The sequence below is a fragment of the Cnephaeus nilssonii genome (genome assembly GCF_951640355.1).
Source record: "Cnephaeus nilssonii genome assembly, chromosome: 17".
NCBI classification, from domain to species: domain Eukaryota; kingdom Metazoa; phylum Chordata; class Mammalia; order Chiroptera; family Vespertilionidae; genus Cnephaeus; species Cnephaeus nilssonii.
In genome coordinates, this window is record NC_137088.1 from 1,480,353 (window position 1) to 1,492,624 (window position 12,272).

The following is a 12,272-nucleotide window of genomic DNA, read 5'->3' on the forward strand; positions in this document are numbered from 1 at the left end:
CCGGGAACTACTTCCAGGAAAATCCACCGAAAGGTGAGCAAGGAGACAAGCCAGGCGGCAGCCAGGAAGGCCATGGCCTGGAAAGAGGCGGGGCCAGCAGCCAGGCTACGGACAGGTCCCTGCGGTGCAGGCCAACCAGGAGCATCAAGGCAGGAGAGGCCACAGCAGCCGTCTGCTGACGCCCAGAGGGTTTGTGGCAGGCGTGGCATCCGCAGGGCTGTGGTCCGGGGCACACCGCACCCCTTGATGGGTGCCTCCAGCACAGGGAGCCCCCTGGCGGACAGGCGCGGGGCTGCCCAGTGGAGGGCCGGCACTGTCGAGTCGCACACCATCCTACCTAGCAGGCCGGCCGCAGTACGCCAGCACCAGCCCCCAGCCCGGCTATTCTACCCGCTGCACGGCCTCACCAGCTCTCCAGGTCCCTCTCCAAGGCCATCAGCCCCACGTGGCTCCGGTGTTGTCCCCACAGGAAATGGCCAACACTGGTCACCGGCTAGCCGTCTCCGGGCGCTCCAGCCGGTGAGCTGCTTGTGGGCATGCGGGTGGGGTGACGAACAGGACGGCCAGGACCTGTGCCCCTCTGCCTGCCTGCCTTTGCCTGGCGTTTGGCACCGGCCTCACAAGTACCTGCTCCCCATCTCCCTCCGGCTGGAGGTGCCCCCAGGAACGGGAGAGGAGGGGGCAGCCTTAACCCCGGAGAGGCCAGGAGGCTTCTCGCCGGATTTGCCCTTGCTCTGTGCGTGTACGCCGCCACCAAGGCTCGCTGGGACAAGCCTGCCGGCCTCCTGTGGGTGCACAGCCTGGGCACGTGCCAGGAGCAAGGTCTCAGGGACTCGGGGAAGAAACAGCCTCCCTCCCTCTCCAGGCAAGCCCACGGAGACAGCCTCTGGCCCTTTCTCCGACTTCTGGCACAAGGTCTCCTCCCCACAGGCCGTCCCTGCTGCGTCCTCCCGGAGCGACCCCGTTGGTCCTCAAACCAGCAAAGACCTGAGAACGGGCAAGGAGGAGGCCCCCAAACCCCCGGTCCTCCAAGCCCCCGACCCGTCAGCTGCTGGGGCCTCACGGGGTCCTCGGCCTGGTGTGAGGCGCTGACAGGATGCCGACCACAGCCGCCTCCGCGCGAACCCGGACAGTGGGATCCAAGGGCGGCAGGCAGGCCCCAGAGAACGGACTGCACAGGGGCGCCATGACGCACTGGGCCTGAGGCTGGGGGGCCCACCCCCACCCCCCTCCCCCTCCCTCCCTCCCTCCCTCCAGACCAGAGCTTCCAGGGTCTTCAACACGAGGACACCCCCCCCAAACAGTGGGGAGGGAGGGGCCGGGCGCATCAGTCACTAAGTCTGCTCATTTAGCGTTTATTTTTAAAATATATTTAAACAGCAGCAATCACTTCCAAAATGCAAAAAAAAAAAAAAAAAAAATTACAATTTTAGAATAAAATTATGATGTTTATAATGCGAATCAGAAAGAACTGAAGGTACAACTGAGACTCAAATCCCGCAGTACTGAGGGTGGCCGGAGCCCAGGCTCACTGGTTTGGGGTTCAGCCTGACAAGAGGTTTCAACCTGTGAGGTTCCCACCCTTGTCACCCCCAAGCCCCCCCGATGAAGCCGGTGTCCTCTGGGTTAGAGAAGGAGCAGCAGCAAAGCGCTGGCCTTCTATGGAGGATTCCCAAACCATCCCCCACCAGCCAGGGACCTGCTAATCGACCTCCTCCATGTTGCTGTAGGTGGGGGCTGGGCGGTCCACAGGGGGGGCGAAGCGTTCAGGGGCTGTCCGCGTGGGGGCCACCTCGGGGGCCTGGCCAGAGCCTAGTCCCTGCAACAGAACATGAGGACAGGGTTGGGGGCTGCCCAGTGTGCTGCCTGGCATCCCTGGGTGCTGGCTCGGAGCTCCGCACCCGAGGGCCCCACGGCAGGCGCGGACAGCAGCGCATTGAGACAGAGAGACAAGATCAGGCCTGGACAGTCTCGCTTTATTAACGCTTTAAATACAGGAAGCTGCGTGGGCAGGGCCAGGCCCAGGCCAAGGTCAGAGCAGCAGGACGGACGGACAGCTGGATGGACACCCACCCTCGTTTGCTCTGCCCCTGCAGGAGCCACAGACCCTTCTCCCTCAGGCACACACCGAGGCCCGAGCCCAGAGCTGGTCCCCGAGGCAGGCGTGCCTGGGGGCGGGGGGCGGCTCATGTCCAGTGGCTCTGGGACACCAGAGGGTAGAACACGTTGAGCACGAGGGCCACCAAGGCTGCCACGGTGCCCAGAACAAAGTACCGGAGGCAGCCCTCCTCTGGGGTGGGGGGGCCGCATGGCGGGGGGCCCACCCAGTCCTGGGGCCCCCAGGAACCCCGGGGCGCAGGCCCCTCGGGCACCGGCTCCTCCGCGGCCTCCAGCTCCTGCCAAATCCGGGAAGCCTACAGTGTGCGGAAAGGGAGGTGGGGTGACCCAGAGTCCCCGAGGCCCCTGGCACGACACTCCCACCCGGGGTGACGGTGCTGAGCCGACGTCCCAGGTTAGGCAGCAGGAAGGTGAGCGGGCAGGAGCCAGGGGCGCGAGGGCGACTCCTGGCAGCATTTTGGCCTCGAGAAGATTTCCACTCAACGTGCCACTTGCGTGGCAGCCCGGGGCTGGGCCGGCCGCCCACGCGGGCACTGGCTCTTGGAGGACAGACCTGCAGCCCAGGGACCTCCTGGCTCCTCCCACAGCCAGAGCCTGACCGTGTCTTCGAGGGCATCTCCGAGTGCGAGCGGAGAAGGCTCAAGGCAGGAGGGCAGCGAGGAGGCGGCCAGCACAGGAGAGGTGGCTGTGCCCACAAGCCAGGCCCTGGGCACCCAGGGACGTAGGAGACAGAAGACCCTGAAGGCTCAGCGGAGACAGACACGCCCCTCGGAGCGGGCGACAGCCCCGGCCAGGTTAGGCCGTGTGCCGAGTGCACGGGCAATCACAGCGAGGGGGAGGGCTGCGAGGGGGAGGGGTGCAGGGGGAGGCTGGGAGGCCAGCAGGTACAGTCAGTTCATGGCAGCGCGCCCAGGGAGGTTGAGCAGACACGCCTGTGCCACGTGGTGCCTATGTGCGTGCCAATGGCCACGTGGTGTGTGCACCTGTGTCCCTGCACCATGGTGACCCTCTGGCTGAGGCTTCATGGGAGGGAACCCATCTTCCTCTCACCGTCCCAAGGCTGCAGGGCCTATGGCTGGAGGAGAGGAAGCTGCACCCGGCCCCTCCCGCCTGTGAATCGGGCCCCACTCGCTCGCGAGCCTCCCAGGCCTCACCTGGCTGGCAGCAGCCTCGGCTGCAGGGCCCAGGTCTGGGTGGCGCTCAGCGTGGCCTGCCCGGGGGGGTCTCTCCACAGGAGAGTTCCGCCGGCGGTAGAAGAGGACGTAGGCATAACGCGTCACGACCTGGCTCTCGTCCACTGTTGTCACCGTGCTGTCGTCAAATAAGCGCCAGCCTGCGGCAAGGTGGGCAGAGTGTGAGCAAACCGCGCCCCCGCCTCCCCCCCCCCCCCCCGCCTGTCCTGCCGGCCGCATGCCCTCACCCACGTCGCTGCGCTGGCTGCTGCGGTCGTTGGGCAGGCGAGCGCAGGCGGTGTAGTGGCCGCCGATCATGCCGCCGTAGTGGTTGATGACGGCGTACAGGTCGTAGCGGGGCAGCTGCTCCTCCTTCTGGCCGATGCAGAACTTGCTCAGGTCCAGGTTCCTGTGGTCCAACCGGAGGTGAGCCAGGCCGCCGGTGCCCGTGCCCGCCTCGGCCCACGCCCTGCCTCCCGGCACAGGCCCTGCTCACCGGACGGGGAACTCCACCAAGTCGTTGATCTTGTCGCGCCAGACGAAGCTGCGGAAGGAGAAGCGCTTGAGCTGCACGATGAGCACGTTGGGCAGGCGCCACAGCAGCAGCTGCTTGGAGGCCTCGCGGTGCTGCTCACACTGCGGGCAGTACCTGGCGGCGCGGGCACGGGGAGGTCAGACCGCAGGCCTCCACGCCGCTCCGCCCTGCCCCACCCCGGCCGTGCCCGTCCACACCAAGCCTCCTCCGGGGCCAGCACTTCAGGCCGAGTGAAGAGGGTGAGGCACTGGTCCAGAGTGAAGTGGCCGGCGCGGGCGGCCTCGCCGGCAGAGCCGGGGTCCTCGGCGCACTCCAGCTCCTTGGAGGCCACCAGCACGAACTCCTGCTGGCGGTCGTTGTTCCGCCAGACGAGCGCCAGGCTGCAGTCCTCCTCCAGCTCCAGCGGGGTGTCTCCTGGGCCGGGGGGGGGTGGGGGGTGGGGGTGGGGTCAGCTGTGGAGCGCAGCCAGCAGCCCCTCCCCGCTCCCCCGCCTCAGGCACCTTTATCCTCGAGCCGCTGCTCTCGGTTGGCTGCGTCGATTTTATAGATCAAGAACTGGGACGTGTGGGGATTCACGGCTTCACTTGGGTGTTGGTACCCGGGCACAGCAGCTGTGAGAGCACGACATCAGAGCCCGAGCAAGCGTCCCCCCGCTCCCCTCCCGCCCCGGCTGCAGAGCCTCCCCCCACACGCGTACCTTCGGGCCGGGGCACCTTCTCACCAGCAGGCAAGGAGCCACCTTCAACGGGCGCGCTGGCCAGCATCTCCGAAGAAATGCCGCTGGTGCTGGGCACCGGTCCCCGATCAGGGGCAGCCCACGCCCGGGGCACCATGTCCCCCTCTGCCACGGGAGTCACCATCTGGAGCTCAGGCGGCGGCATGGAGTCCCTCTCGCTGTCCCCGGCCTCCGGAGAGCTAGCGGAGTGCAGCGCGGTGCAGCCAGGGGGCTCCAGGGCCATGCGGCCGGGCTGGAAGGGCGGCTGGAAGGGCGGCTGGAAGACACTCACGGAATACCTGCAACAGGCAGCAAGGCGCTAGGAACCCTGACCGGCCACCCGCACCTCCCCACCCCAATCCCGCCACCGGGCGCTCACCGGGCATAGCCCTCCAGCAGCTGGGCGAGGCGGGCGTAGGTGAGGCGGGAGGCAGGCACGCTGACCAGGAAGGGGTAGCCGATGTTCTCCGGGCGGCAGAGGCCCTTGTGGTCAGGCCAGTGGGTTTTCTGGCAGAGTCTGGAGGGAGGGGGGAGGGGGGAGAGTCTTAGCCCCAGGGGCCTCTGGTGACCCTGCCTGGGGGCTAGCCCTGGCCCTGGGGTAGGGTCTGGGGGGGGGGCAGGGGGGGGGGGAGGGCTGGGCAGGCCGAGGGTGCTCACTGGTTGCAGTAGCCCACGCGGTAGCACCGGGTACAGCGTTTCAGCTTTTCGTCCTCGGGCTGCTGCTTCCGCTGGCAGGCTGCACACTTGGAGATGGGGATGCTGGGCACCTGGGGGCGCTGGGGGGCGTCATCCGGCTCAGCAAGGCCAGGCCAGGCAGGAATGCCCCCCCGCCCCCGGGCCCAGTGCCAGCGGCCTGGCCTCCGCTCACCTGCTGCACCTCCAGCACCACCACCTGCTCCTTAGCCAACTCTGGGGACAACAGCTCGAAGCAGAGGAGCAGGTCCGAGGGGGACACGCTGTCCAGGGAGTGGGAGGGCAGGAACACGCGGTGGAAACGGCTCTTCATCACCTGACGTGGGAGCAGTCCTGGGTGAGGACGGACCTCCCCTAGCCCCGCCCGACACGGGGGGGGGGGTGGGGCCGGGCTCTGATCCTAGGTCTACAGGGGAGCAGGAGGCACGTGGCAGCAGCGTGGGCCTCTGCTGGCTCCAGCCTTAGTGCCATGGAGTAAGGGGCCTGGTGCCCTGGCCGGTGTGGCTCAGTGGACAGAGCATCGGCCCTCGGACGGAGGGATCTCGGGTTCCGTCCCTGTCCAGGGCACGTGCTCAGTTGCGGGCGTGAAATAAAAAGGGAGCCTGTGCTGCTGAGGGCCGGCGTCAGCACCCTGCGCTCCGCACCGCGGCTCTGCCGGCTCTTCCCTGGCGGGCCCTGGGGGCTGCACCCTGGTTATCAGGGGGGCCTACATTCAGAGAGAGAACAAGGGCGCCGCCAGGCGGGAGGCCAAGGCGCTGCGGGAGCACCAGCACGATCTGGGGGAACCTCTGCACCCCGGCTCCTCAGGGGGAAGCCGCTGGGCCGCCACCGACGGGGTAAACCCCCCGACGGCTGGGGACTGGGTGCCTGGTGGTGCAGCCTCAACCAGTGCCACCACCTGCTCCCAGGCGGCCACGTGACACACACATCCACACGTCCGTGTGCACATGCTCAGAGCCCGGAGGCCGGACGCACCTCGGTCAGACGCAGGTTCTCGGGCTGCACGTGGACCCGCTGTGCGAGGGCGTCCAGCACCTCGCCGGCGCTGGAGTTCTCCTTGCTGACGCTCACCAGGAACTGCGGGGACAGAGGGAGTCCGTGGGCCGCGGGCCGGGCCGGGCGGCGCAGGAGGAGGAGCGAGGCCTCACCTTGACGGGCTTGCTGTGCGGCTCCCGGGCAAAGAAGAAGACGGGGAGGACCTTCTGCTTCTGGGGCAAGGGCACCGGCAGGTAGAGGAAGGGGTCAAAGGTGATGGAGACCTGGGGAGACAGGTGGCACTGGGTGGCCCACAGGGAGGGGAGGCGGCCCTCAGGGGCCCTCGGAGCCCCGGACAGCCCAGGGGGGCCGCCAGGAGACCACAGTCCCTCCGGGCACGCGAGGCCCTGCCCAGCCTGGTCACTTCATCAAGGGCCCCCCTTCTCCCCACGTGCCTTTCAGGCCACCCACACCCCTGCCCTCCTCACGGCCCTTTGAGCCCCAACATCATTCACCTCAGCCGGGAAGCCTACCCGCCGGGCCGGCCTCTGCAGCCCACACCGGAGCCCACGCCTCCCGCCGGCCGCCCTGCCCAAACCTGGCCTGCAGCGCCTCCGCCGCACGGCCTCTGACCTCAGCTTGACCGGACTGGCCAGGCCAGGCGAGGGCCTCAGGAGAGCAGCGCGCACCTTGGCACACACGGGGCACACCAGCTTCGACTTGTACTGGCCCTGGAACAGGTCCACGACGAAGGAGTCGTTCCTCATCTTGTGCCTCTGCCACGCCTCCTCAGCCACCACCTGAGGGCAGAGCGGTGAGGCCGAGCCCCGGGGACGGGCGGTGCCCGGGCCACGCCCCCTCTCTCCCCACCGACCTCATCGGGCCGCCCGTCGGAGTCCACGGTCTCCGTGTAGGGCTTGTTCTGAATGCGGTTCAGGTCCTCGTGCAGCCCATCCAGCAGGAAAGCCATGAACTCCTGGGCGTCGTGCTGGGCGTAGCCTGTGAACTGGCTGGCCTTGCTGGCGACAATGGCCTGGAAGCAGGGGGGGGGGGCTGAGCACGGAGCCCCGGCACCGGCCGTGCACCCAGCTGGCTGGCCTCCCAGCCTCCCCTGCCAAGGGAGGGCGTGGCCACAGTCACCTTCAACTTGGAGGGCTGGAAGGCGTGGTGGGTGCCCTTCCACAGCGCCCGGAGCAGCACGGCGAAGCCGATGGCCAGGCGTCCCCCGGTCCCCAGCGGGTTGTTGTAGTTGATCTCGGCCTCGAAGGAGCGGTCTAGGGACAGCAGCGACAGTGTGAGCAGGGGTGGGGGCGGGGGGCGGGTCCGCGCGCAGCCAGGCGGCCCTCACCGTGGAAGAAGTCCCGCAGCTCGCGGGTGTTGGACAGGGACTGGATGACGCTGTTCATGAAGCAGGTGTTGCCCAGGTTGACCAGCCCGGTGAAGCCCGGCGGGCACACCTTCTTCTCCTCCTCCTCCTCCTCCTCCACGCTGTCCCCGCTCACAGGGCTGTGGGGCATGGGCGGCACCATGCACGTGGGCTTGGGCTGAGGGAGCAAAGTGGGCGTGAGAGCAGCCCGAGAGGCTCCCGCGCCCCCCTCGCCCTCCCACCCGGGATCTCACTGAGGCCAAGTGCGGCTCTGGCTTGGGGGCTCCATGCTCCACGGGGGTGCGGGCTGCCACGCCGTCCAGCCCCGTGTCCTCAGCTCGAGGCTTGGGCTTCTCCTTCTCCACGGCCCGGGCCTCCTCCTGGCCTGTGAGCGGGTGCGGAGCACCTCCGGGGGGGGTCGAGTCCAGAGGGGTTGGGCCTGTCGGCACGGCAACCTTTGCACCACCCACTGCACCTTAAAAAGGGGGAAGAGAGAGCCGGTGGTTAGCAGCACGTGGCAGGCGGGCCGGTCGTGCGGGCCGGGCGATGAAGGGAGCTCGTGTGCAGACCTCGTGCAGCGGGGGCCTCCAGGCCGCCCCAGCGCTGGCTCTGCCGCTTGCGGAGGCAGATGTCGATGCGGGCGGCCGTGAAGCAGAAGGTGCACTGCTCGGGCTCAATCAGGTTCCTGCGGGAGAGGCGGAGCTCAGGCCGGGCCGGCCGGCAGGGCCGAGGGGCCGGGGAGACGAGCCCGGGGAGGCAGGCACAGGGCCGGGCCGGGCACCACCCACCTGAGCTTCACCTGCCAGCGGAAGACGGTGTGGGGCCCGCAGCCCGGGTGCAGCCTCAGGAAGTTCGCGTCCCTGCGGAGGCCGGCGCGGGAGGAGAGCGTGAGAGCCAGTCCCGCCTGAGGCCCCGGGTCTGCCCGCGGCCGCCCACCCACCTGGTCTGGAAGACGAGCGTGAAGTCCTGCTCGCGGAAAAGCACGCGCGAGGCCTCCCTGCGGATCTCCTTCACGTACACGTGCACCACCACCGCGTCAGGCCCCTTCTCGTACGAGTCGTTCTTGACAAACGCCAGGCTCACCATGGGTTCCGGCTCTGCATCGAGAGCCCGGCTCAGCGCCACCACCAGCCCCACCCGTCACTGTTCGCCTCCCTACCTGCCCGCCAACCGAGCAGCCCCCCTCGGGCTCTGCCCCCCCAGCCCCACCGTTACCATCCACCAAGGACGCAGCGCCTGCTGCCACTGCCACCTCCTCTTTGGCACGGTCACCTTTCTCGGGGGCTCTGCTCCGGGTCAGGGCTGGAGAGACCGGGTCACTCCTGGGGGACGCTGCCTTCTCTCCGGCCACAAGCGCTGGCTTCTCCTCCGAGCCCAGGAGGCAGGGCTGGGGCTCCAGCGGTGGGACCCGGAGCTGCTCCTCGGCCTCCGCCTGTGCATGGCGTTTGTGGGCAAGATCAGCCCCGGGCCAACCAGGCAGGTGCCCCCTCCTCTCCACTGCAGTCCACACCCTTCCCCCATCTCCCACGCCCACCCAGCGCTCCACGCTCACCTGGGTGGCTGCCTCAGCCAGGAAGGGGGGCGCCTCGCCCTGGGGCCCAGGGCCTTCTCTGCATCCTTCCCCCTCTGGCCCTCTTCGGAGATGCACAGCCCTCTTGGCACTGGGCCCTGCCTGGGCCCCGGGGCCAGCCCCCGCCCCCACCTCACCGCGGCCCTGGGCCCGCTTCTGATTCCGGGCCTCCTGCTTTGCCCGGCGGGGCTCAGGGGCTGGCTCCAGGGCAATGGGAGAGGACTCCTGCCCGTTCTCCTGGCACCGCAGCCCTGGCACCGACTCTCGCATCCCTAGAGGTTTCTTCTGTCAAAGATCCAGCAGTCAGGCCCTGCCCACACCCGGGTGCCCCCGCCCCGCCCCGCCCCGCCCCGCCCTGGACTCACCAGGAGAGAAGGCCAGGTGAGCAGAGGCACCTTCTTGGGCAGCGCCAGCTGGAGGAGGCCACCTTTTCGAGCCTGCACTTTGGCGCGAGAACTTTCGATCTCGGCATAGAAAACACCGCGCCACTGCTGACCACCTGCAGAGAGCGCGCAGTGAGCAGGGCGGGGCGTCAGGGATCACACGCACACGCGCACACACACACGCACACGCACACGGCAGGCGCACCTGGAAACCGCACCACGCAGTCTGTGTCTGTGAAAGCAGCGTCCACCTCCTCCAGCCGCAGGGGGCCGGCTCCCACACGCAGCTTGACCATCACCTCATCTGCATTCTGCTTCCAGTCGAGCAGCACCTCTGCAGGGAGAGGCCAGTCAGACTGAGGGCCGGGCCGGCAGGCTCAGGGGTTGAGTGTCAACCCACCCGCCAGGAGGTCCCGGTTTCATTCTGGCCACGGCACAGGCCTGCACTGCGGCTCGATCCCCAGCAGGGGGCGTGCAGGAGGCAGCCTATGGGTGACTCTCTCATCACTGCTGTTTCCTCTCTCTCTCCCGCTCCTTTCCTTGCTCTAAAATGAGTAAAAACATTTTTTAAAAAGAGACAAAACAAAAGACTGTGAGGGTCTACAGGTGAGGGCTGCACCCGCCGCCCCCTTCCCCTAGCACCCTGCACCCGAGCAGCTGGTCACTCACCCTCTTTGGCCTGCTCCTCTTGAGGAGTGGACACAGACCCTGACGACAAAGGAAAGAGGAAAGGGAGGAGGAAAACATAAACAATAAAAAAATTTTAAAAAAGACAAAACGAGGAGGAGAAGGCAGCCCAAGGCCCTGCCACCCCACAAGCACCGTTTTTAGGATCTCAGCCAAGTACCCAGACCCCGCTTATCCCGAGTCCTCTCAGCAGCAGAGCAGGACGGAAGGGGCAGGGGAGCCGCGTCCCCGCCCCCACTGTGCATGCTCAACAGGAAGGGAGGGCCTCGAGCATCGGGGTGCCGTCACCTCCCCTCCGAGGGTCTCCATCCTTGCTCTCCTGGTTGGCGCGGTCCTTCTGCTTCTTCTTGCTGGTGGCCTCCTCCAGCCCGGGGGGCCCTCTCCTCGGGCCCATGGCACTGGCCCCACCAGACATCTTGAGACGCTTGGTCGACAGCCAGAGTGCCCCGGGGTCGGCGACGGCGTCTGGGTCAGGGCTACGGCGCTTTCTGCCCGGCCCAGCTATCTTGGCAACTATCTGTGGCCAAATCCGCCAGCAAGGAAGTGACAACCTAATGAGAAGGGACCGGGTCTCGTTACCAAGGCCCAGCAGTCTGCTCCTTGGTGACGGCCAGGGCTTGGCAACCTGGGATAGCCCTAACCCTACAGTGCAATCCCACCCCCTGGCGGCCCGGCACTCCCAGGCGGCTCTGAAGGGGGAATAGAGAATGCAAGGGCAGCCACCGCTTCTGGCTGAGCCCCGGGGGGCCCGCTCCCCAGACCGGCGGCCCGAGCCTCCCTGAGGAGCCGCCAGGTCCAGGCAGCCGCGGCCTGGGACCAGGCGCCTCCACCACCCGGGAGAGGAGCCGAGGCCCAGCCCACAGGCCTCGCTTTTCCTTCGTTCTCACTGGCTGCTTAGTCACCACCGGGAGGAGGAGGTGGAGGAGGGAGGCAGGACAGAGAGAGGCAACCGAGCAGCAGGACCGCCCGGCTCCGAGGCTGAAACTGGACCCAGCCCAGGTGCTGCCACTGCCCAGGCAAGGACCGGGCGAAGACGCCCCACCTGCGCCAGCTCCCGCCCTCCTCGGCACCTCTGCGGCGCTGCTGGGGATTCTCCCCCACGTCCCGGGGCGGTTCCGCTCTCCCAAGCGGGGGCTGCCACCGGGGTGAGAAGGGCATCCGGACGTCAGCAGCAAACGCCCGGGGCCGCAGGGCGCACGCAGGGGAGACGGGAACAGATCATCCCCGCCGGTCTCGGTCCATTCCCTCATCAGCTGGGCCGGAGACCTCCTACCCCGTTTCCCACGGGCCCACCAGGGAGTTCCGGGCTGCCGCTCCACCCACAATGAAGTTCTCAGCTGGGAGAGGGTGCGGATGAGCCGTGCATCCGGGCCCCTGGCTGCCTCCCCCGGGGCTGAGCAGCGGCCGGACAGGGAGCAGCTGGTCCCGGCGCACGTGGGGGCGACCTCACTCGATGGGTCAGATGTGAGACTGGGCGGCCGGGCCTCCCGTGACCACAGGTCCAGGGCCGGGCGGGCACCCTCCGCCTCTGCGCCCCGGCCGCAGCCGAAGGTCGCGTCCCTCCCGCGCCGGCCTCGGAGGGCCATGCAGGGCTGCTGCCCGGCGCCAGCCCGAACCTGCGCCCGCCGCCTCCTCCAGGAAGTCGCCCTCGCTCGCCCCAGCCCTTTCGGAGGCAGGAGGCCGCCGCGGGCGCAGCGTAACTGCCCCGGCGTCGGTGGGCCCGGCGCGCCCGGGCGCGAGGGCGGGGCTGGCGCGACCCGTGACCTTGACCAGGCCGCCCGGGGCCCCGTCGCGCCCTCCCCGCTCCGGCCGGACCGGCGGGGAGCGGCCCGAACCACTCACCGAGCGAGGCCGCCGCCGCCAGCCCTTCGGGCCCTGGCAACCCGCTCTCGGTTCCGGTTCCGGCGTCAAGTCGGTTCCGGTTCCGGCGCGCTCCTCCCCCGCCCCGGCTCCCCCGCCACCGCCTCGGCAGCTGGTTTTGTTTCTACTTCGAGTTGTGGCCCCGGGTGGCCGAGCGCGGAGCCCGTGACGCACTTCCGGCGGCGCGGGCACGCGGGG

At 68.4% G+C, this 12,272-nt stretch overlaps 1 protein-coding gene across 10 annotated transcripts; it reads right to left on the minus strand.

Annotated features, from left to right (window-relative positions):
* Positions 1 to 1,339: 1,339 nt before the first annotated feature.
* On the minus strand, positions 1,340 to 12,235 carry USP19 (ubiquitin specific peptidase 19). 10 transcript variants are annotated; one of them, XM_079794748.1, is made up of 27 exons: positions 12,057 to 12,233; positions 10,503 to 10,765; positions 10,197 to 10,235; positions 9,733 to 9,861; positions 9,510 to 9,643; positions 9,127 to 9,426; positions 8,790 to 9,006; positions 8,515 to 8,671; positions 8,363 to 8,434; positions 8,144 to 8,259; positions 7,829 to 8,043; positions 7,557 to 7,752; positions 7,349 to 7,482; positions 7,083 to 7,241; positions 6,898 to 7,008; positions 6,382 to 6,492; positions 6,209 to 6,310; positions 5,409 to 5,549; positions 5,198 to 5,316; positions 4,920 to 5,057; positions 4,523 to 4,839; positions 4,326 to 4,436; positions 4,023 to 4,239; positions 3,787 to 3,939; positions 3,539 to 3,699; positions 3,273 to 3,451; positions 1,340 to 1,819 (listed from the first exon to the last, which is right to left on the minus strand). In XM_079794748.1, exons 2-27 carry the CDS (start codon positions 10,627 to 10,629, stop codon positions 1,703 to 1,705), a joined length of 3,972 nt encoding a protein of 1,323 aa, XP_079650874.1. In that variant the 5' UTR covers positions 10,630 to 10,765; positions 12,057 to 12,233; the 3' UTR covers positions 1,340 to 1,702. The 10 variants fall into 10 exon arrangements, with proteins under 10 accessions (XP_079650874.1, XP_079650881.1, XP_079650882.1 ...); XM_079794755.1 differs by having other exon boundaries at positions 7,829 to 8,049; XM_079794756.1 differs by having other exon boundaries at positions 9,127 to 9,429.
* Positions 12,236 to 12,272: the final 37 nt, after the last annotated feature.